The sequence below is a fragment of the Geospiza fortis genome, unplaced genomic scaffold (genome assembly GCF_000277835.1).
Source record: "Geospiza fortis unplaced genomic scaffold, GeoFor_1.0 scaffold188, whole genome shotgun sequence".
In the NCBI taxonomy this organism is placed as follows: domain Eukaryota; kingdom Metazoa; phylum Chordata; class Aves; order Passeriformes; family Thraupidae; genus Geospiza; species Geospiza fortis.
The window spans coordinates 1,590,619-1,611,053 of record NW_005054337.1 but is presented as its reverse complement, the minus strand read 5'-3'; the positions used below and the strand labels follow the sequence as shown (position 1 = coordinate 1,611,053).

At 49.4% G+C, this 20,435-nt stretch overlaps 1 protein-coding gene across 1 annotated transcript; it reads left to right on the top strand.

The window, feature by feature from the left end:
- The first annotated feature begins 6 nt into the window (after positions 1–6).
- Positions 7–10,478, top strand: OPRL1 (opioid related nociceptin receptor 1). Its single transcript, XM_005422166.2, has 3 exons — positions 7–216; positions 8,718–9,073; positions 9,405–10,478. Exons 1-3 carry the CDS (start codon positions 59–61, stop codon positions 9,926–9,928), a joined length of 1,038 nt encoding a protein of 345 aa, XP_005422223.1. The 5' UTR covers positions 7–58; the 3' UTR covers positions 9,929–10,478.
- Positions 10,479–20,435: the final 9,957 nt, after the last annotated feature.

Genomic DNA, 20,435 nt, shown 5'->3' with positions numbered 1-20,435 from the left:
CTTCCCTGCCCGTATTTTTGAAGACCCCGACCTGAGGAAGCTGCTGAACGACTCCTCCATGCTCAACCTGAGCTTTCTGCCCAGCAACTGGTTCAACAACAGCACCGGGGACGGTTTCCTGCCGCTCAGCATCAAGATCACCATCGTGGTCGTCTACTCCATCGTGTGCATCGTGGGGCTGGTGGGCAACTGCTCCGTCATGTATGTGATCGTCAGGTAGGACACCGGGGAGGCTCCCGGGAAACTGGGAGCGGGGCAGACCTTCCCTCCCTCGATCCCTGCTGCGGGTGAAGCAGCCAGGAGCTTCCCTGGGGTTACAGACGTGCTTTAGAGGTAACGATGTGGCATTTGTTTTATTGTTTTGGTTTTATTTGTTGTTTTTCCCCCCACCCCCTTCCTAGGCTGTGATGAAGGTTTCTGCCAGTTTTCAGCTGCCCTCTGGTGCCTCCTAAAGTTTAACCCAGAGAATGGAACAGAGTGAGCAGATCTGCTCAAAAAAATGGGTCTTTTTTTGCTTTTTTTTTTCTTTTTAGGGATCTGTATGTCCCTGGGGAGGGCAATGTGCTGGGAGCATTCCACTGCCAGGGTGTGCTGGCTCCTTAATGGGACCTCTCCTTCCTGTGCAGTGTCCGGCACCCCAGCTGTGTTTGCAGGTGCTGCTCCATCTGGGAGCTGGCTCCTTCCAAAGCTGAACCTTGTTGCAAAGGAAAGAGCATGCTGGGAAGCTTCTTTTTACTTTTACAGAAGAAAAAAAACCCCAAATGTAAGTCTTCCAACCCTTTGGAGCCTGCAGACTTGAATAAGATGTGAGAGGATGCTGCAGAGTTGAGGGCAACTTGTCTGGCTCCTTATGCTGAGCTCAGGAGGGTGGGGGGGACCTTTGCAGAGGGACAGCACAGAGCATGCACCACTCCATCCTCCCTGCCCATTGTTGGCATTTTGAGTGTCCCTGTCTCCTTCTGCCGTGGTTCAAGCCCTTCTGGTTCTGGGAATCAGAAACCTTGTTCACCCTGTAAGTACAGAATAAGTTTGTGCAGCTCTTGGGGCTGGGATTATGTTAAAGCCAGCATCCCCCCTCTGATCTCTGCACCCTGCATGTTAAGGAGGGAGCTTCCATTTTATCCACATCTTGGAGCAGATTCCTGGTGCAGGTGGATGCTGCCAGCACAGAAAAGACAGGCTGAATCCTCCAGCAGAAGAGGAAAGTATTTAACAGGTATTCAGACACTGATGAGATTGTCTTGCTCCTACCAGGAGCCCAACTGCTTCCAGAGCATCCTTCCCCTGAATAACTACAACTTGGCTGGGGGAGATGCTGTAAAATCAGGTCTTTGGTACCAGAGCTTGCTGAAGAGTGGCTGGATCTCTGCTCCAAGGGCACAATGACGTGACTGATGTTCATCAGGCTGCCTGTCTGTGCTCTTTAGCTGAGGAGTTTACGGCACAGAGAGGGGATCCCATTAGCCCCAGGGAGTCTGCAGATGCACAGAGGAGGTTTGCAGCACACTGGTGCCATGTCTGGACAGCTCATGTTCCTGCTCAGTGTAGTAGCAATTGTTGGAGTAGTTTGTGGGTGTGTGTGAGTGTGTGTGAGTAGTGAGGCTCTGGAGCTGGAGGCCCTTGTCTGATGATGGTGATGATGGTGATGTGCAGCAGAGGAAGGGAGTTCTTACCCTGTGCATAAGCTTTGATGTGTGTAAGGAGAAGCCTTGGCAGAAATCTCCTCCCTGTCTGCAAAGCTCTGGTGGGATGTGCACAGCAGGATCCTGCTGGCCCTGCCCAGGGCTGGGGCTGGAGCACCACCAGTAACATGAGTGTCCCAAACTGGGGTCCTGTGCCATGGCTAACCATGAAAATACTGGCTTCTGTTCCACTCCTTTTTGACTTTGTTACCTTCCAGTTGGAAAAATGGCACTCAGGGATTTAGCACTAGAATTTCCATGGAATGTAACTCTTTTTGTGTGCGTCCTCTCATTTTACAGTTTTTAAGCAACTGAAAACTGAAGACAGGTGCCAGCCCAACCTCCCTCAGGTTTTTCCATTTCTCTATTTCCCTTTATTCAGAAATGGAAAGTGTGTGCTGGGGAGGTTATAACTGAGCTAGAGCACGTGCAGGAGCTGCTGTTCCCCACCCATGTTCCCTGGGAGCCCAGCACTGAGCTGAGACCAACACTGAGTTAGAGCCAAGGCAATGACCCTTGAGTTGATGAGTACAGCTTGTGGTGATCTCTGCCCAGGATTCCTCTCTCCTTGCCCTGTCTGTCCAGGTCAGCAGCAGGTGTGAGGATGAATTGGACTCAATATCAAACTCTTGACCCTGGCCACGTGCACAGATTGGTGAAGAGCTGCCAAATTGTGGCTGTACAAGGAGGATGCTGATGAGCTTCTCAAATGTACACTTTTCCCCTCAGATTAGAGCTTTGATGTTTCATGCAGGTTTTTAGTAGGTTGGAAGTTGGATTCTGTTAAGTCAACACAGGGTTCAGGGGCTCTTAATGATAAATTAATGGAAAAATGATCAGCAAACTCTCTGTGCTGCACTCTTATCACTGTAGGTAATGTATACCCCAATAAGCTTTTTTTTTTCTTTCTGTGCTTTGGCAATGATAACCAGGCTTCAACATATTACACAGCCCATAGGAAAATGGTGTGCTACCTTCCAGAAAAAGACTGGTAGTGTTACAGACAGTAATTGTTTCCCATTTTTGTGGGAGCTGGGAAATAAAAAGACTCTAATACCAGCACTCACGGAAATTGAAGGCATCAGGAAAACTCATTTTTTTGTTCCTCCTGAATGAGTTTTCTGCAGCACCAAGGGAAAAGTTTTAAATCTCCCGGTATTTCACACAGAAGTACAAATTCAAGGTTTCCCCCTCTGATGTAGAAGCCAGCCTACACCTCTATTGTATTTGGAATGATTTAACATTTGGAGCTATTAATTTATAGAGACAGTCATCATGTGACTGTCAGTCCCTTCCAGTGCTGAGCAGCACTAATTGGGTAAGATGGAGAAGGGCTCTTGTCAGGAGCAGGATTTCCTGGGCAGTGAAGGGCCTGTTGTGGGAACCTGCCTTGTCTGTGCCTTTGTTCTGCTGGCTCATCCTGGAGCTCCTTGCCAGCAGAGACGAGGCCTCCCCTCCCTCCTCCTTCTGCTGTTTGCTCTCTTCTGCATATATTTCCTGTTCTGCTTCTTAATGAACACGAAACAAGGAGCTGAACAGAGGGTTTGGGGAAAACCAGGCTGCTGAGATCCCTCCTAGCTATTAACTGAAGTCTGCAAGGCTGCTTGCCAAAGATCTTTGTATTTAGGATGGGAAGCAAAGGGGAAGGAGGGTGTATTTTTGTGTTTTTGGCCCTGGGGTGGAGCTGACCCAGGTGTGACAGAGGCCCCAAATCTCTGCCAGCCACTGGTGACCCAGAGAAGGGACAAGGTGCAGCTCATTGTCCCTACTCCACCATGCTGCTGTGATGCTCAGCAGTGGGGATCTGGAGCACTCCATTCCTCCAGTTCAACCCTCCCTGGGAATGCTGCCTCATTTCTGGGGCAGCTCTCTGTTGGGAGCCTGGCAAAATGCTGGGGATGCTCAGCTCTCCTAGGGCAGAACACCTTGCAGAGCATTTTAAGCAATGTTTTGGGCAGTTTAGGGCTGTCAGGCCCCTACATTTTCATCTGCTGCCTCCAGGTGAAGCTTTAGGAGGAAAAATGGGATGGGGAGGTGCCTGCCTGGGGATGCTGTGCCAGCTGCTGTTCTGCTTGAAAACTGCCTCAGTCCCTGAGAACAGGGGTGAGGGCAGCTGGCTGTGATGAGACTGGGGAAATTAAGTTAATTATGACATTTCAGAGATGCTGATTTCTTAATAGAAAGCTTTCTCAGGGAAAAGCCCGGACCAGCTGTGTGTCTCAGAGCTGAAATGAAGTGAGTGCTGCATGCAGGGGGGACCCAGCAGACACGAGTGGGGCCATCTGAGGCCTTTGCTGTCTCCAGACCTGCCTCTTAGTCTTTCCTTGAAAAACAAAATAAATAGACATCAATTATTGCAATTTATGGAGAAATGAAACCCAAACCAAGGGCTCTTTGCCCTGGAGAGTGAGTGGAGCTGGGTGAGGATGTGAGGTGAGCAGCAGGGGACCCTGCTGGGATAATGGTTGCAGAGGACAGGTCTGCAGCTGCCTGATTTCTGGGTCCCCATGAGCCCAGGTGAGCTGGGCTCAGCTCCATGACCCGTAGTAGCCACACCTGGCCCCTGCTAACACAGGTCCTGCATGAAGGGCTCTTTGTTTCACCAGGCTGGGGTGGGATGGGTGCAAGGGAGTTGCCCATGTGCAGCAGGAACTCTGTGATGGTTAACATGGGACTTGGTTCCCTGAGTTTTTCAGAGACTGGGCGATGCCCAGAGGCATTCTGGGTGTCAGCAGAGGCAGATCTGGCCCAAGAGCAGGGATAAGAGTGTCCTGCTGCAGGGTGGGTGCTGGTGAATGCCCTCCTTGGACCAGAGCACCCTTCGTGGTGGCCAAGCACCTGCTCAGGGATGTGGGATCATCCCTGAGAGCCCCTGGCTGAGCTGCTGAAGCCTTTGCAGCAGCACCAGCAGCCACAGGGGCTCCTCCCTTGGCATGGCAGCACATCCACAGTGGTCCCCAGAGAGCACCTGCAGGGCAGGGCAGGGCAGGGCAGGGCAGGGCTGGTTTTTCAGAGCTGTCCCCCACACACAGAGGTGAGACTCAAGGACAGGGAGATCATTTGTCCCAGGGTGTGTGCTCATCCTGGCTGGCTGCAGATTCCCTTACTAGCCCCTGCTAGTCAGTCCCTGTCTTGCTGGGTAATTTATGGGCTTTTAGGTGCTGTGCTGGTGGCTGCCTTTGCTGTAGTGTCTGGCCTCAGAGTCCAGGCTAATTTAAATTTGTCCTTCTCCAACTCTGTGCGGTTTTTTCAGGGCCTGTTGAAGCATTAAGAATAAATCATCTTGCACTGGTCGGAAGTTGCAGGCTGAGGGGGCTCAGGGATGCAGAGAGCACGGTGTGGGTGGACACTGAGGGGACACAAATCATGACAGAACGTGCCAGATCAAACATCAGCTCCACACAACCTGAGGGCTGGGAGAGAACTGGGGCTGATTTCCACCATCACAGGGTGGGAGCAGCTCAGTAAAAATCCTCTCTGAGCCTTTTCTGCTCTGTTTTGCTTCTGCTGGAGCATGTCCAGGCACGGGGGCAAAGGGTGGCACTGCTGCCAGGGTGTGAGGTGGGGATGGAGGAGCTGCTCAAGGTGAACATCACTGTCTGCATGCTAATCAGCTGGAGCTACACATATCAAACTAGGAGGCTCCAAGAGGCAGAGAGCTCCTGGAAGCAATACTCAGGGTTTCTCAGGGCTGCAGGCTTTGCTCTGGTCCCTTTGCCCCTGGTGTCTGCAGCTCCATTTTGGGTTGTGGGTTTGCTGCAGCCAGCTGGTCCTGAGCCCCAGCCCTTGCCCTGCAGCCTTGCTGAGGCAGGGTGGAAAAGGGAAAGATGCAAACACAACAGGTCTGCGGCTCACCCCGAGGCTCAGGCAGGGGCGGAATCTGTTCTTGTGACCAGCAGGTCCTTAAAGCCCCGAGGGTGTGTCTGCCTGCCCTTAACGACCCAACCCTTGTCTCCTCTCCCAGCCCGCGTATTCCCCTTGCCAGAGGGGCCAGGTAGCACAAAGGAGAGGGAAGAGAAGCGCTGAGCTGATACGCAGGTGTTCTCCCTCATGCCGGGGAACAGGAGAGCAGAGCAAAGCAATTACTGTTGTGACAGAGGGGGAGCTGGATGCAGAGCTCAGCTCCACCCTGTGGGGGATGCTCCATTAGGAAATTACCTCTGTGGCAGAGTGCAGGAAAGTGGCCCAGCAGGGAGCTAATGTCCTCCATGGAATCCACAGGTTTATCTGCAGCCGGGTTGTGCTGTGGGGGAGGACACTGAGGTGCCTCCTGAAGCCTGAGAGTTTAATTTTTTTTGTGCAGATTAAGAGAAAGAACACTCTCAGTTTTGGAGGAAAAGAAAGAGAGGTTAATCCACAGAGAAGTGATTGATTGATTTTTGTGTGTACTGAACATTCTGGAAATGTTTAGGAACATTGCTTGGTTGGGACAATGGCTGTTGGCTCTCAGCATGTAGAGAAAGCGGTGTCGAAGTAATTAATTAGGTGCAAATTAATTTCACCCCTTTTCAAGAGTGCAGAATCAGCTTTAAATTCTGTTGGAAGATGTGCTGAAGGAGGTGCTGGGGCAGCCACCTCAGTGTGTCGGGGGAAGGTGGCTCTGCCATCACCTCCAGAGGTGGTGAGGAAGGAGGCAGAGGACAGGGATCTGTGCACTGAGGGGTTTTGCAGGGCCAGGCAGAGCAATTGTACCTGGACTCTGAATTCATGCTGGGAGGAGTGGGGCCAATGGGGCTGGATGGATGTGGGAAGGAGTTGAGGATTTTCTCTGCACACCCTGAGTTCAGGGCTGGGGACACAGGAGTGTGCAAGGAGGCAGCTTTGTCTCCCATGGATGCTGGGTGGAGCTTGGAGGTGGGTGAATTGTTGCTTGTTTCTCCCACTGGTCAATGACAAAAATTAAAACAGGAACAACCTTTAATTTTTACTGTTTTGCAGTAAAGTTGCTCACCGTTGCTCAAAACTGTTATTCCCTTGAGTTATAATGCCAGTAAAAAGGGTTAGAGGCATGATGATGAATTGCTTCTGGCTCCAGCCCTCCTGGAAGGCTGGACTGCAACAAACTTGACCTTTGGGAAGCTTGAGCCAGCCCAGCCAGGTCTGTGGTGCTCCGGGGAAACTGCAGCTCCCAGGAGACCTTTGCCACCACAATCTTGGGTGACTGCATCATTTCCTAAAGCCTGAGCTGACAATGCTTATTTTTGTGAGAGCTGATAAAACAGTGATTTCACTTCTTCTTTTTAATCCTCCCCTGCTGACCTGGAGGGCAAAGTGACTCCACTCACAGACCCACCTCATCCCCTGTGCTTTACCACATTAATGCCAAGTGCAAGAATTCAGGAAAGGAAAACTTGGCCACCCTGAGATGCTCCTCTGGAGTTCAGGGCACTGGAGGCTGCTGTAATTCTCCTTAGGAAATCCCAGAGCTTAAAGCCCTGGCAGCTGCCTGGTTATGTTGGATTTATTATGCAAAAGCAAAGTGCTTTTGCTCATTCATCCCATCACAAAAGGAAAGGCACCAGTATTTTCCTCCTACTGCTTTTGGTTATGTAAGTTTGTCTGGGCTGGCTTTCTAAGAACTTGTGATTGATTTCTGGGCCAGGAAAAGCCTCACTCAGGCTTGTGTGGGGACCTCAAGGTATTTCCAACAATGTTTCTCCATCAGTCCTCACCTCCGAAAGCTTCCCTTGGCTTTCAGGGTCAAAAATAGGATAATTTGGTTTTGCTTTCTGAAGCTGCTTTCAGACTTCTGATACAAGCCCAGCTTAGAGCTCCAAGGCAGGTAAAGAAATAGACTTTATAGTCTGGATTGTGGTTCCCATGTCTGCTTTCCTTGCAGACCTGGGCAGGTCACCACGTGTCCCAGCAGAGTTCAGACCACCAGTGGTAATGTTCTGCCAAGCATTTAAACCATTTATCAAGAGCTGAAGAAGCTCAGGGGAGGGCACAGAACAGAGAAGGGAAGTCGGGGGTTTGCTGTTCTGAATCAAATTGGCAAAAAGAGCTTTTTAAGTCAAATCAACCCTGTAATATTTTAACACGTATCAGGCTGAAAATAGTGCAGCAGTTTATGGGTAGAAGTGTTACCCTCAAATGAACTTGCTCTCTGTTAATAACATCATTGTCTGCCATTTTTGGCCGTGTTTCTGCTAAGGCCATTAGTAGAGTAAATGATGGATGATCTGCAGTTTTAAAATTATACCTATTTGAGCTCTTATTCTGCCCATGAGAGGAATATCCTGGAGCTGAAATGTTAGATCCAGTCACAGAGTCACTGTTGAGCTTCCATTTCTGCAGACACTGCACGTCCCCCCGGATAGGTGATCACAGCTGGCTCTGCATCATTTCCCAAGTGTGAAAAGGAGATGATTGCCATTAGAGCAAGGTGACTCTTCCTTCAGGGCAGGCAGTTCGTGTGGTAAAAGTAATATTGAAATGACAAAAAAATCTTTAGGGTTTGACTTGGGACTTTACTCCTTTATCTAGAAAGATCCATGATATTCTGATTTCTGATTCAAACCTATCTCCACACCATTTTTTGGCTGGCCAGGGCTGGCCATTTTGCCTGCTCTGATTTGACAGCTCACGTTAGCCATGCTCTCTGGCTATGAGCCCATATCAAAAGGCTGATCAACTTGCCCCTGCACCTTTCATTTACTGGCTAAAGCTCTCACCAATACTTCTAACAATGAAGCCATAGGCAGTGAAACCCTAAGTTGGCCTTACTGAAGTAATTTTTCAAGAAACACCATCTGATAGCCTCAGGCTTTCGTGGTGCTCACTGGCAGTCTGGGGGAATGATTGTCCTGCCCATGGAACTGACTGTGGAGGGACCATTTGTGGTGTTGTAGGAGATGGGCTGAACTGTGTGTTGGTAAACCTGGGGGAGGTTGAAAGGTGAGGATGGCCAATCTCATTGCATAAGAAAATACAGCATCTTCTTTTGAAATCAGCAGAATCTGCTTCAGTAAAGTTCAGTATCTGAGCCATCATGGTCAGTGGGAAATCTGACTATTGCTCATTCCTGCCTTTCAGATTCACCAAGATGAAGACAGCCACCAACATTTACATCTTTAACCTCGCCCTGGCTGACACCCTGTGCCTGATGACCTTGCCCTTCCAGGGAACAGACACATTCCTGGGCTTCTGGCCCTTTGGCAATGTCCTGTGCAAGATTGCCATCTCCATTGACTACTACAACATGTTCACCAGCACCTTCACGCTGACCATGATGAGCGTGGACCGCTATATCGCCATCTGCCACCCCATCAAAGCCCTGGACATCCGCACGCCCCACAAGGCCAAGGTGGTCAATGTTTGCATCTGGGCACTGGCTTCTGTCTTCGGCATCCCAGCCATGGTGATGGGATCTGCAGAGAACGAGAACAATGGTCAGTAAAACTGCACCCAGCGGGAGGGACATGAGAGCCCAGGGATAGGGGCCAGTTTCATCTGTGGGGTGAGGTCTGTGCTGTGAAATCATCTTAACTCTGCCCCTGCCTCTCTGTATCACTGCTGCTGCTTTTCTAGTGTTAAACATGGAATTATGTGAGGAATTGAGCATTGAATATAGAATTGTTATGTTAGGTTGGGAAAGCCCTCTAAGATCATCAGGTCAAACCATTAACCTAACTAACCAAACTAATCTGAATGTGCAGATGCTTTTCTGCTTGATCTGTGTTTGCTGATCTTCCTTCCCATTTTATTTTTTCACTCTTGCAGAGATTGATTGTCTAATTAAGCTCCCTTCTCCCATCGACTACTGGGACCCAGTGTTTGGCATCTGCGTCTTTCTCTTCTCCTTTATGATCCCTGTGTTGATCATCACCATTTGCTACAGCCTCATGATCAGGCGGCTCAAGAATGTCCGCGTCCTCTCGGGCTCCAAGGAGAAGGACCGCAACCTGCGGCGCATCACCCGCATGGTGCTGGTGGTGGTGGCAGTCTTCATCGTTTGCTGGACTCCCATCCAGATTTTTGTGCTGGTGCAGTGCTTGGGAGCCAAGGCAGAGAGCGAGCTGGAGCTGGCCATCTCCTGCTTCTGCACCGCTCTGGGGTACGCCAACAGCAGCCTGAACCCCGTGCTCTATGCCTTCCTGGATGAGAACTTCAAGGCGTGCTTCAAGAAGTTCTGCTTCCCCACTGCCTTCAGGACCGAGCTCCAGATGTCCAACAGGATGTGCAGCATCGCCAAGGATGTGGCCTATGCCTGCAAGAACTCAGAGGGGACTAACAATCCGGCCTGACTAGGCATGGAAATCCCCATGGTGGCTGTCGCCCAGCAGAGTCCGACCACCCCCACATCAGAACTGACTCAGATAACGGCCCTTTAGCAGGACCCCAAAACTGAGAGGTGAGAAACCAAGGAAACAATTGTGGGGATTGGGAAAACCGGATACTGCGAGAGCATGCAGAGAAAGTGAGCCCATCTGATGCATTTTTAATTTCCAGTGCATCCTGCACTGAGGAACATGTTTGAAATCAGCCCACTGATTCCTGCAAAACCCTGGGGGTTTGCAACATTATTGAGAGTTTGGGAATTAAGGGTTTAAAATAGGCATCGCTCCTGGGGCTTACACTCCTGCTGCTGCTGCTGGGAGACAGACAGAATGTGAACTCTTGCATTGTTTATTTCCTCCCTGGGTGGAGATGTTAACAGCTCGCCTGGCTCACCAGGCGCTCGTGTGCGGGTTTTCCTCCTGTGCCATTGCTCTGAAATCAGACTTTGCTGCAGCCAAAGTGGGCAGGAGCCATCAGACAAAACCCAAGATCATCTCCAGGATGAGTCATCGTGCAGGGAAGGATGCAGGGAGGGAGAGGAGGGAGCTGACGGGAAGAGAAATTCGAACGGCCTTGGAAGGACAGCGCCAGCTCCTGCAGATGGGATCTGCAGTGAAACCCCCCCCTCAGAGGGGAGCAGGGTGGGGAGAGGAGACTGTCAGAGCTGATGGTGTAGCTCTGAAGAGGAAGAAGAAAAAAGACTGAGGAAATGAACACAATTTCTCATTTACATGCTGCTACTACTTTTTTTTTTTTTTAAACTCTGTATTTCCAGTGTAATAATGGACAGAATGTGTCTGTATATACATGTCTGTAGTGGAATAGGTGCAGATACATGGTAGGATTTCTTCACCTTACCAAGCATGCCTTGGGCATCTTCCTCGGTGAGGGGAGGAAGGAATGAAGTGGCCTATAGACACATGTATTTATATATAGGAAAAGCCATTTTGGAGAAGTCAGAATGGCAGCTCTTCCAGAAGACATGGACATTCCTGGTGGGAGCAGGCAGCCTAAAACAGTCCCACCCGCTCCACATGGGATAAGTGGGGTACAAACCATACAAAACCTGGGGTTCTGTGGTTTGTTTTATGTTTTTAACTGAAATGAGACCCACAATGCTGAAAGCACGTGGGAAATGCTGCCTGGGTACCACCCCTCCTGCCAACCATGGATTGCTTTTCCTCTCCCAAAGTAGGCCAGAGCTTTGTGGAAAATGAAATGTCCTGTCATTTCACTTGATAACAAAAGCTTCCCCAAAGAGTTTCACCACTTGAGTGCCCTCTGTGCTGGGGAGAGCAGCAGGGTGGGGTTGTCCCTGTAGCACAACAGCCCCAGGAAATCTGGGCAGTGGTGGCCAGTGGTGCTGATGGGGGAGCAAAGCACCAACCTCCACCTGGAGATGGGAGGTCAATTCCAATATGAGAACCAGCAGTGTCACCTGGACTGTACAGATTCCTATGTGAATATATTTCTTGTGCTCTGATCTATGAGATTCTGTATTTTTAATGTATTGATTTGCCAATATTTTAATGCTGTCATGTTCTTTCTATATGCTGTACAAAGGAATTGGATGTTATATTTCTATGTAGAGTGTTTCTCTCATGGTTGGGCTTAAAATATAAATGCAATTCCAGTGTCCCACGTGTAGGACCCAGATCCCTTGTAAAATGCTCAAGCTGGGAGGATTTTGATGCTGATTAATATTTGATTGGGAATTTGGATGTGTACCAGAGCAAACTTTGCAATTAGCACTTCCCCATACCAATCTGGAGGGAGGAGGAAATCTGGGCACTTTAAGCACTTTGTAGTGGATGTTAATCCCAGAGCCCTCACCAGGAAATCCCATATAAACCCCAGGCATGTGAAGAGCAGCTCCTTGAGAACTGTGCTGCTGGCAAGCTGCATCCATGCCTTTGGAAAATGGGGTTGGGTGGGATGTTTGTGGGTGGTAACAGCACTGGGCAGTGAGAGACCTTGGGTCTGCTCAGGCCTCAGCTGTGGGGTGGTCTGATGGGGTCTGGGAGTGGTTGGGGCTGAAGCTGGGAGCTGACTGCCAGGCTGTTCTTACCTTTAGGGAGTAGGAGAACATTCATTAGTGGCCGGCCAAGGAACAGCCACACGCCCTTTGTCGTTCTTGGCTGGGTTTTTAAATAGCTTTATGTCCTCTGAAAGAAAATATACCAGTGTTTGGCATTTTTTAAATATGGATTTTGTTATAATGACTATGCTGCAACAATCTTACATAATCAAGTACTCAATAAATGTGTGTTTACCAAGCTTTTGGGTATTTCCACAGCCCTTGCAGTGGATGTGTTTAGGCATTCTGTTCAATGCTCAGTGAAGTTTGTTATAAGAAGAGCAGCAAACGCCTGAAAGCAAAACTTTATTGTACTGTGCCTCTGGAGTTACAGGCTCATGGTCAGCTGGATGGCTTTAGTGCTGGCTCTGTAATTCCCTCTGGAAGTGGTTGTGTTGGTGTGATTTTTACAACTGCCGCAGTGTAAATGACATTTAGGTGGCTACTTGTGTGCTTTAATAAAGGAAAATTAAAACCCGTGTGGTTTGGATGATAATCCGGAAGAGTTCACTGGGTGGATTTGGAATGTCTCAGCCCTGTGGGATCTTTTGTTACACAGACAACTTGGTCTGTAGTTAACACAGGCACAGAAGATGTGAAAATTGGGTCCCTGGCTCTTGCAAAGGGCAGCTGTGATGTGTAGCAGGGCAGCAGTGCAGGCAGCTGCCTGCTGTTAGAGGTGAAGTCTGCTGAAGGATGAGAAAAAGCTCTTCCCACCTCCTCTCCCCACGATTCTCAGGAGTTATGGGGTTAGCTGTGACCTGGGACAACAATAAATTGCAGAGCTGTTCTGAAAATAAAGCCAAGGCCATATCCTGTAGGAAAGATGGATCAGACAGTGAGATGTGCAATAAGGAAAATGCTTTCTCTCTGCAGAGATCAATATTCCTACCCAAGCAGGTAAATATCAGGAGAGGGTTTTTTATTAGCAGTGATGGTTTTCTTCTTAAATAAGAAAAAGTAAATTGGTGAGAAAAAAAATGGAAATCCTTATTTTTCTCTAGTTCAGTTAAGTATAAGTATCCAGGGGTGAGTTCTTACAGCAAAACCATAAACCAAAGTGCTTTATTCAGTATTATGGGATTTATTAATGTACCAAATATTCTCTCTGCTGCTGTTGGCTGAAATCAAGTGCTGGAAAAGGCTGAGGAATGGATGAGCTGGGGACTGAGCTCTGCCTCAAGCAGCTCCTTGGCTCTTGGTAAACCTGGGCAGGGATCTGGCTTTGCAAGAACCAGATCTCCCTTCCTCTCCCTCAGCCAACAACACTCGTCCCTCCATCAATTACAATTTCTGACATCAAAAATAAGGAGCAGAATTTACACTTTCACTGAGGTTTGGGTGGAGAACACCCTCAGGCACATGGTGGGGTTCTTGGTGTTGTTCTCTGCAAGGCCAGGAGCTCATCTCTGATCCCTGTGGGTCCCTTCCAGCTCTGGATGTTCTGTGGTTTACGGTTTTATGCTGTGGGAAGAGCTGAGCTGGGGACACGCTGGGTTACCCTTTACTGAGCTGCAGGTCAGAGGGGCGTTGTTTGTTTTGGGTGAGAATTCAGCTGAAATCCCTCTCCCCATGCCCACAGCCATAGCAGCCACAAAGCCTTTCCCCTGCTCCAAACGCCTCTGGCCCCCAGGTCTGGGGACAATTCAGCAGGTGGGAGAAACCCCAAATGCAGAAAGAGCAAATCTGTGGGGGGCCCTGCTCCAAAGCTCCAGACTTGCCCTGCTGAAGACTCTGCCTGAGGCTGAGCAGTTCCATGTCTGTTTTCACAAGTTTTTCATGAGAAGTTAGACTGTAAATATGTCTTTCTTTTTTTAAATTATCTTTAAAAAATTTTTTTTTGCTTGTTAACTATTTAAAGAGCTGTCATTGGGCTCCAGTGTTTCTCTGGATACTCTCCAATATCATTGTGGGGTACAACAATGTATGTCCAGAGAAGGATGCCTCTCACCCTGCAATGCTTTGTAGGGAAGGTGGCTACTCTCCATAGTTAGAGCTCCTTTTTTTAAATGAGAAGGATCTCCAGCAGCAGCTGGTGTGGGTGCTGCCTTTGATATCTGCTCAAAAGAGAGACTCAGACTGGCAGCAAAGCAGGCTCTGCCAGAAAAGCTCCAGCTTGCTTTCCCACTCATTTTGCTGTGCTTCCCCTCAGCTATTTTTGTGGATGTTTATGCAAAAGCAAATTTCTCCTTCCTTCAACAGGAGAATCTCCTTCGGACACATCCCAGGCTGCAGCCCTGATTGTGCAGTCGTGGCCTGTGCGTCTCTGTGGCAGCAGAGCTCATCACTGCTGTGGCTTTGCAGAATCTGTTGGTTATTCCCACCCCTGATGTTCGCCCCCCAACCCCTGCCCAGGGCAGTCTGAAGGACCTGATCTTGCCCACCAGCCTTCTCTGCTGAGGAGGACCACGGAGCTGAGGTGGGAGGGATGGAGGGTAGAATCCAGCAGCAGCAGATGTAGGAGGGAAAGTTGTCCCATCTCCGTGGTGAGGACTGCTTGTGAGATGGGGAGGCTGAAGAAGGGAGAGAAGGGGACAAGGGGAACCTGTTGGAGCAACAGAGGAGACCACAAAAATCACAAAAAGGGCTGGAGCATCTCAGTTACAGAGACAGGCTGAGAGAGCAGGGGATGTTCAACCTGGAGAAGGCTCTGGGGAGAGCTCAGAGCCCCTTCTAGTGCCTAAAGGGGCTCCAGAGGGCTGGAGAGGGGCTTTGGACAGGGGGAAACAACTTCAACCTGCCAGAAGTCAGGTTAGATTGGATAGTGGGAAGAAATTCTTCCCTGTGAGGGTGGTAAGGCCCTGGCACAGGTTGCTCTGAGAAGCTGTGGCTGCTCCATCCCTGGAAATGTTCAAGGCCAGATTGCAAAAACCTGGTCTAGTGGAAGGTGTCCCTGCCCATGGCAGGAGTTGGAATGAAACGTCCTTTAAGATTCTGTCCCAGCCAAGCCAATCTATGATTCTGTGGTTCTAGGAAATGGAAGGTGGGAAGAGCAGCTCTTAAGCCAAAACTCCTGGTGCTGCATGAGGAACAGAGATGGACTGTAAGAAAGTAGAGCATGTGCTGTGTGATGCTGGTGGATGTTTGGCACAGGGTTTTTTTGGACCCCTTCTTGTCATGTCTGAGCTGCTGCCTGCCTGTTCTGAGGGGCCCACAGGGGCTGCATGCACTTGCCCTATTGTCTGTTTAGACTGGGGATTCATGACACCCTTGCTCAAAATGTGGCAGCAGAAGAACCAAGGTCACAGCTCCTTTTGAAAGGGGGAGTTTTAGGTTTTTTCCAAGCAAAGGGATTGCTATTAGATTGGGTGCTGTTAAATCAAAGAGGCCCACGGCTCACAAACTCCTTTTGTTCCTGCTTTCAGCACTCTGAAGCCTGGATAGATTGCATGACAGAATGAAATAATCAATAAATAGAGCAACATGGTTTTGTATCTTGGCAACAATGATGCTGCTGAACCATGTAACCTGACTTTGCCCTCTCTCCCTCAGTGCAGAGATCCTGTCTGGATGCAGGGAAGGAGTGATGCCAGCTCTCCACAGTGCTGAGGGACACAGACAGCCCCTTCTTCCATCTCAAGGTTTGTGCTTCAGCAATCCCTGAACTGTCCTTGGGTTAGAAAGTGCACAATAATATCCTACCCCTGCTGGGATCACCTTCACCCTACAGTACAACACCTCCCATGTTCAGATTCACAGAATCTCACAGTCCTAGAATGGTTTGGGTTGGAAGGGACCCCAAAGATCATTTAGTTCCAACCCCTTGGCATAAGCAGGATTCTTGGGAATTTGGTCTTCCTGTGGCTGAACTGCTGGAAGCACCTCTGAGAGGAAATCCTATCCTGTTCAACCAGCCCGCTCTCGCAGCAAAAGGGGTTTTTCCTCCAGTCTGTGTTATTTCTGAGGGAGGATGTAGCTCCAGTGCTGGTGGAGTCTCCTGCTGCCAGCAGTGGTCAGGGAGAGCATGGCTGCTTCCCTTCCCTCTGGGCCCGAAGCCAGGCAGGAAGGGCTGGAGCCTGGAGCAGCACCAGCACTGCCAAACAGCACATTTTCAGTGTAGTGAAATGAAGAATGATCCTTCAAGAAACCAAGCAGGAAACTTGATTTTTCCAAGGAAACCATTGAAAGAATCAGCATCTTCCTGTAGACTGCTTTTGGCTGCATTAGATCACTATTTTCCTGGCCACAGAGAGGAGCCCAGGCAGAGCCTGAGCTGGCTCTGTCCATTCAATAAACATCAGTTTCTCTGTGTGCTTCCAGCCTGGCATGTGCAGTGAATGCTCCAAGAACAGCTCATGTCATGCTGATTTCATTCAGTGACGAGGAATAAAAACAGAAGCTCTGTAGTCAACATGAAATTAAGATTAATGGCTTTTCAGGTTGATTTCCTCTGTGTGAAACAAACCCCATACTGCGATTTGGCTATTTAATGTTTGCTCAATGTTAGTCATTAATAGCAACTTCTCCACATGCACAGGTCATTTGCTCACATATTTTGGAGTTTCCCTGATCTCAGCCTTGCACTGCTCTTGCTTTGTTTAACCCCAGGGGAAATCATAGAATCACAGGATGGATTGTGCTGGAAGGGACCTTAAATGTCATCTCTCCAACCTTCATGACATTAAAATGTCTGGAGATAATCACCTGCCTCCAGGGACCCAGCACAAAGGGGCAGAAAATGAGCCCAGCCCCTGGTGCTGGTGTTTATCCTTGTCCCTGCATCCCAGAGGTGACTGGGAGGTGGCAATGGAAAGCCATCCAGGGCTCTCCCTGTGCTTTGCTTTGGCATCTGCACCGGGTTTTTTTTGCGTGTGTTTAGCTGGAAAACTGCATCATCATCTGGTGGGTGTCAGCGATGCCACTGAGCCCTTCTGCCTGGGGCTGTCCCCCAGGAATTGAGGAGGATGTGCTCAGGACCAGGCTGGATGGGGCTCTGAGCATCCTGGTTAGTGGAAGGTCCCTGCCTACAGCAGGGTGTTGAAACTGGATGACCTTTAAGTTGCTTTCTAACCCAAACCATTCTGTGATTCTGTGGGTCTGTGAGTCTGTGAGTCTGTGATTCTGTGAGTTGTGATTCTATAATTCTGTGGTTCTGTGGTTCTGTGGTTCTGTGATTCTCTGATTCTGTGAGTCTATGATTCCATGATTCTATGACTCTGTAAGTCTGTGATTCTGTGATTCCATGATCCCATGATTCCATGATTCTGTGATTCTGTCATTCCATGATTCCGTGATTCTGTGGTTCTGTAATTCTGTGATTCCATGATTCTGTGCGTCTGCGATTCTGCGGTTCTGTGAATCTGTGATTCAGTGATTCTGTGAATCTATGATTCCATGATTCTGTGATTCTGTAAGTCTGTGATTCTGTGATTCCGTGATTCTGTGATTCCATGATTCCATCATTCCATGATTCTGTGAGTCTGTGATTCCATGATTCTGTGAGCTGGTGGCTCTGACCTGCCCCATCCATCAACGGTGGCCATCAGCCTCACACCCCAGCTCCTGGTCAGCGTGGATGAAGGAGCTCAGCCAGGTGTGGCCACGGCATGAAGGATCCTTCTGAACTCATCACATGAATAAAGGAAATTTAATTACATCTGTAGGATTTCCATCAATGCTGAGCAGCAGGAGGCTGGGTCTCAGGGGAGATTTTTCATTGTGTTGAAATCTGACTTTGTTAATTACCAGTCTCTGATCTCATTTGAGGGTTAAGTTTATGAAACAGAATCCTTATTTCTCTGATTTCCTTATTCAGCTAGTTTGTTGAGTCTTGTACAGGGAATGGTTTGGACCTTAGAAATTCCCAAGGTGTCTCACACTTCTGGCATGAGCTGTGCAGGAGAAGCATCGGAGCAAGGGGAGGTGATGAAGGTGTGCAGAAGTCCTGGTGAAAGACAGAGAAAGAAAACATCTCAGGAAAACTGAAAATGAGGAAAAAGGTCTTGCTGCCAAATTATTGCTTATTTTACCCCCAAAGGGAACTCCCCCTTCCCACATGGGAAGCACCCAGAGCCCCCACCCCAGGCAGCCAGGGAACATTGTGGTGGGGGGCTTTAGCAGTGACAGCAGCCTTTGGTGCACCCCAGGCTGTTCACTTCCTCACAGGGAAAGCTTCCCATCCTCTGTTTACCCAGGAAGCACCAGATTTGGCTGTAGGCAGTCAGTAGAGCGCCTGGTTTTTATCTACACATCAAATTTACTTTCTTTTTTAAAGAGAAAATAGCCACTGAACAGCCCTTGAAGCTTGGGGCTAGTGTCTAATTCCACTTGAAGAGCTTTGTTAGATAATTGCAGTATTTTTCTGAGAGAAAATAGAACAATCAAGGCTTGTAATTAAAAGCCATTCAGGCAGCTTTGATCCTTCTCTCTGCATCTTCACTTACCAAACACAAATGCCAACAAGGACTCATGGCAATATTTACAGTCACTATTTTTGGCCTTTGCCTTTAAATTAAATCCTCTTCCTCGCTTCCAGTCAAAAGGACGAGGAGGGAGGGAATGTGGTTTTTCAACAGGTGTTTCTTTGGAAAGATTTTTTTTAAGGATCCCTGATATCATAGAATAATTAAGTTTAGAGAAGCTCAACCAGTCCAACTATCAACTCAGCCACACCACCACATTCACCACAAAACTAAATGAAATGCCACACACACACAGGTTTTTTGAACACTTCAAGGGATGGTGATTCCACCACTGCCCTGGGAAGCCTTTTCCAGGGCTTGACCACCCTTTTGGTGAAAAAATATTTCCTAATATCTAATCAAACCTCCCCTGGCACAACTTGAGGCTGTTTCCTTTCATCCTGTCACTCCATGATGACAAGCCTGGAGCTCCTCTGGAGGCCTCAGAGCTGCCACAGAACAAATTTGTCACCCCAAAACTGCCTCCAGGCACAACCTCAGCTGCAGGGGTGGTGTGCATGGGGCAGGACCCACACACTCTGCCCTGGGCATGGACATGCCAGGGCCGTGTTCCACAGCCCACAGGGCATCCTCAGGCGAGCTCCTGACTCACTGGGAGAGGGAATCCAGCCTGGGAAGTCCCCTTTCCTTCAGCAGCAGGTGGGAATGTCAAACCTTGATGTGCTGAGACCCTCTGAAGGCACCAAACTGGGCTTGTTTCTCCCAAAATTGGCAGCAAAGCCAGTGGGTCACCACTTCCTTGGGTTTATGGTGGGACCATCAGTGGCTCATCAGCACCCAGGGGCTCCCAGCAGTCCCAAGGAAACAAGGTGAGTGCTGCAGATGTCAGGCTGTACAGAGAAGGGGCAAATTCTCTTTCTTGGCTTGATTTGAACACTATCTTCTGGATACCCTTCTGCTTCTCATCTTTTACAGACCAAGATTTTGCTTATCCATATTTAATTTTTATTTTCAGATTTTTCTCACATCAAGATGCTTCTGAGAGCCAGGCCTTCAACTCTCAGCGGGGTATTATTTCTTTTCTCACCCAAAAATCGTGACCAGCCTTAGGGAGGCAGTATGAGACTGTGTAAGACCCAGGGGACTGGAGCTTCCCGGGAGAACAAGCTGCAGCACAGCTCAGATGAGGACAATTGATCCAAACAGCCAATATTGCTGCAGCACGAAGACTTTAAAAGCAACAACAGCTTCCGATCCCCCGCCCTAGCTCAGATGCTGGCGTTAAAACCTGCAGTGGGAATATGAGCCCTAATTCCTAAAAGTGGGAATATGAGCCCTCATTCCTGTTCCAGGGCAGGAAATGGCTCCCAGGGAGGATGGAGCAGAGCCCTCCAGGGCTGTGTCCTCACGCGTGTGACAAAAGGAAGGCGATGCCTCCCAGCAGCAGCAACCTGCAGCTGCAGCGGGCAGGAGCAGCAGAAAAGCTTCAGCTCCTGCCGTGTCCAGGGAGCTGCGTGCCTGCCCCGCACCTTTGCACCCATTAACGCAGCACACACTGTCCCAGAAGGAAATCCACCCGGCTTTGAGGCTGAGCTGACTCTGTGCATGGCTGGGAAGGGGTTAGGAGCAGGAGGGAACCCTGGGTTCCTAATTCACCCTCCCTGCAGACCCCAGACGGGATGCTTGCTTTAGGAGGGGATTTATGCAGTGAATCGCTAGTGGGGTTTATTTTCCTGCTTCCAGTCTTCAGGATGCAGCTGATGTGGGCTGGTGTGACAAACCAGCCCCAGCAGTGGGAGGAAATTCAAAGGAACGAGCTGGCGTGCGGGGTTTCCCTGGGGAAATCTGCTGCTGGGAGTGGGCAAGCATCTCCCCGGAGGTGTTTTCTGCTCTCCCAGAAGAAGCCGAAGCAGCCTGGCTTCGGATGCTGCGCTCCGAGGATCTGCCCAGGCACAGGAAGGCTGAATGTGCTGTCTCCCCGCAGGAGCAGGGTGCCAGGCTGTGTGTGAGGCTGAAGATGCTGCGATGGGGGGG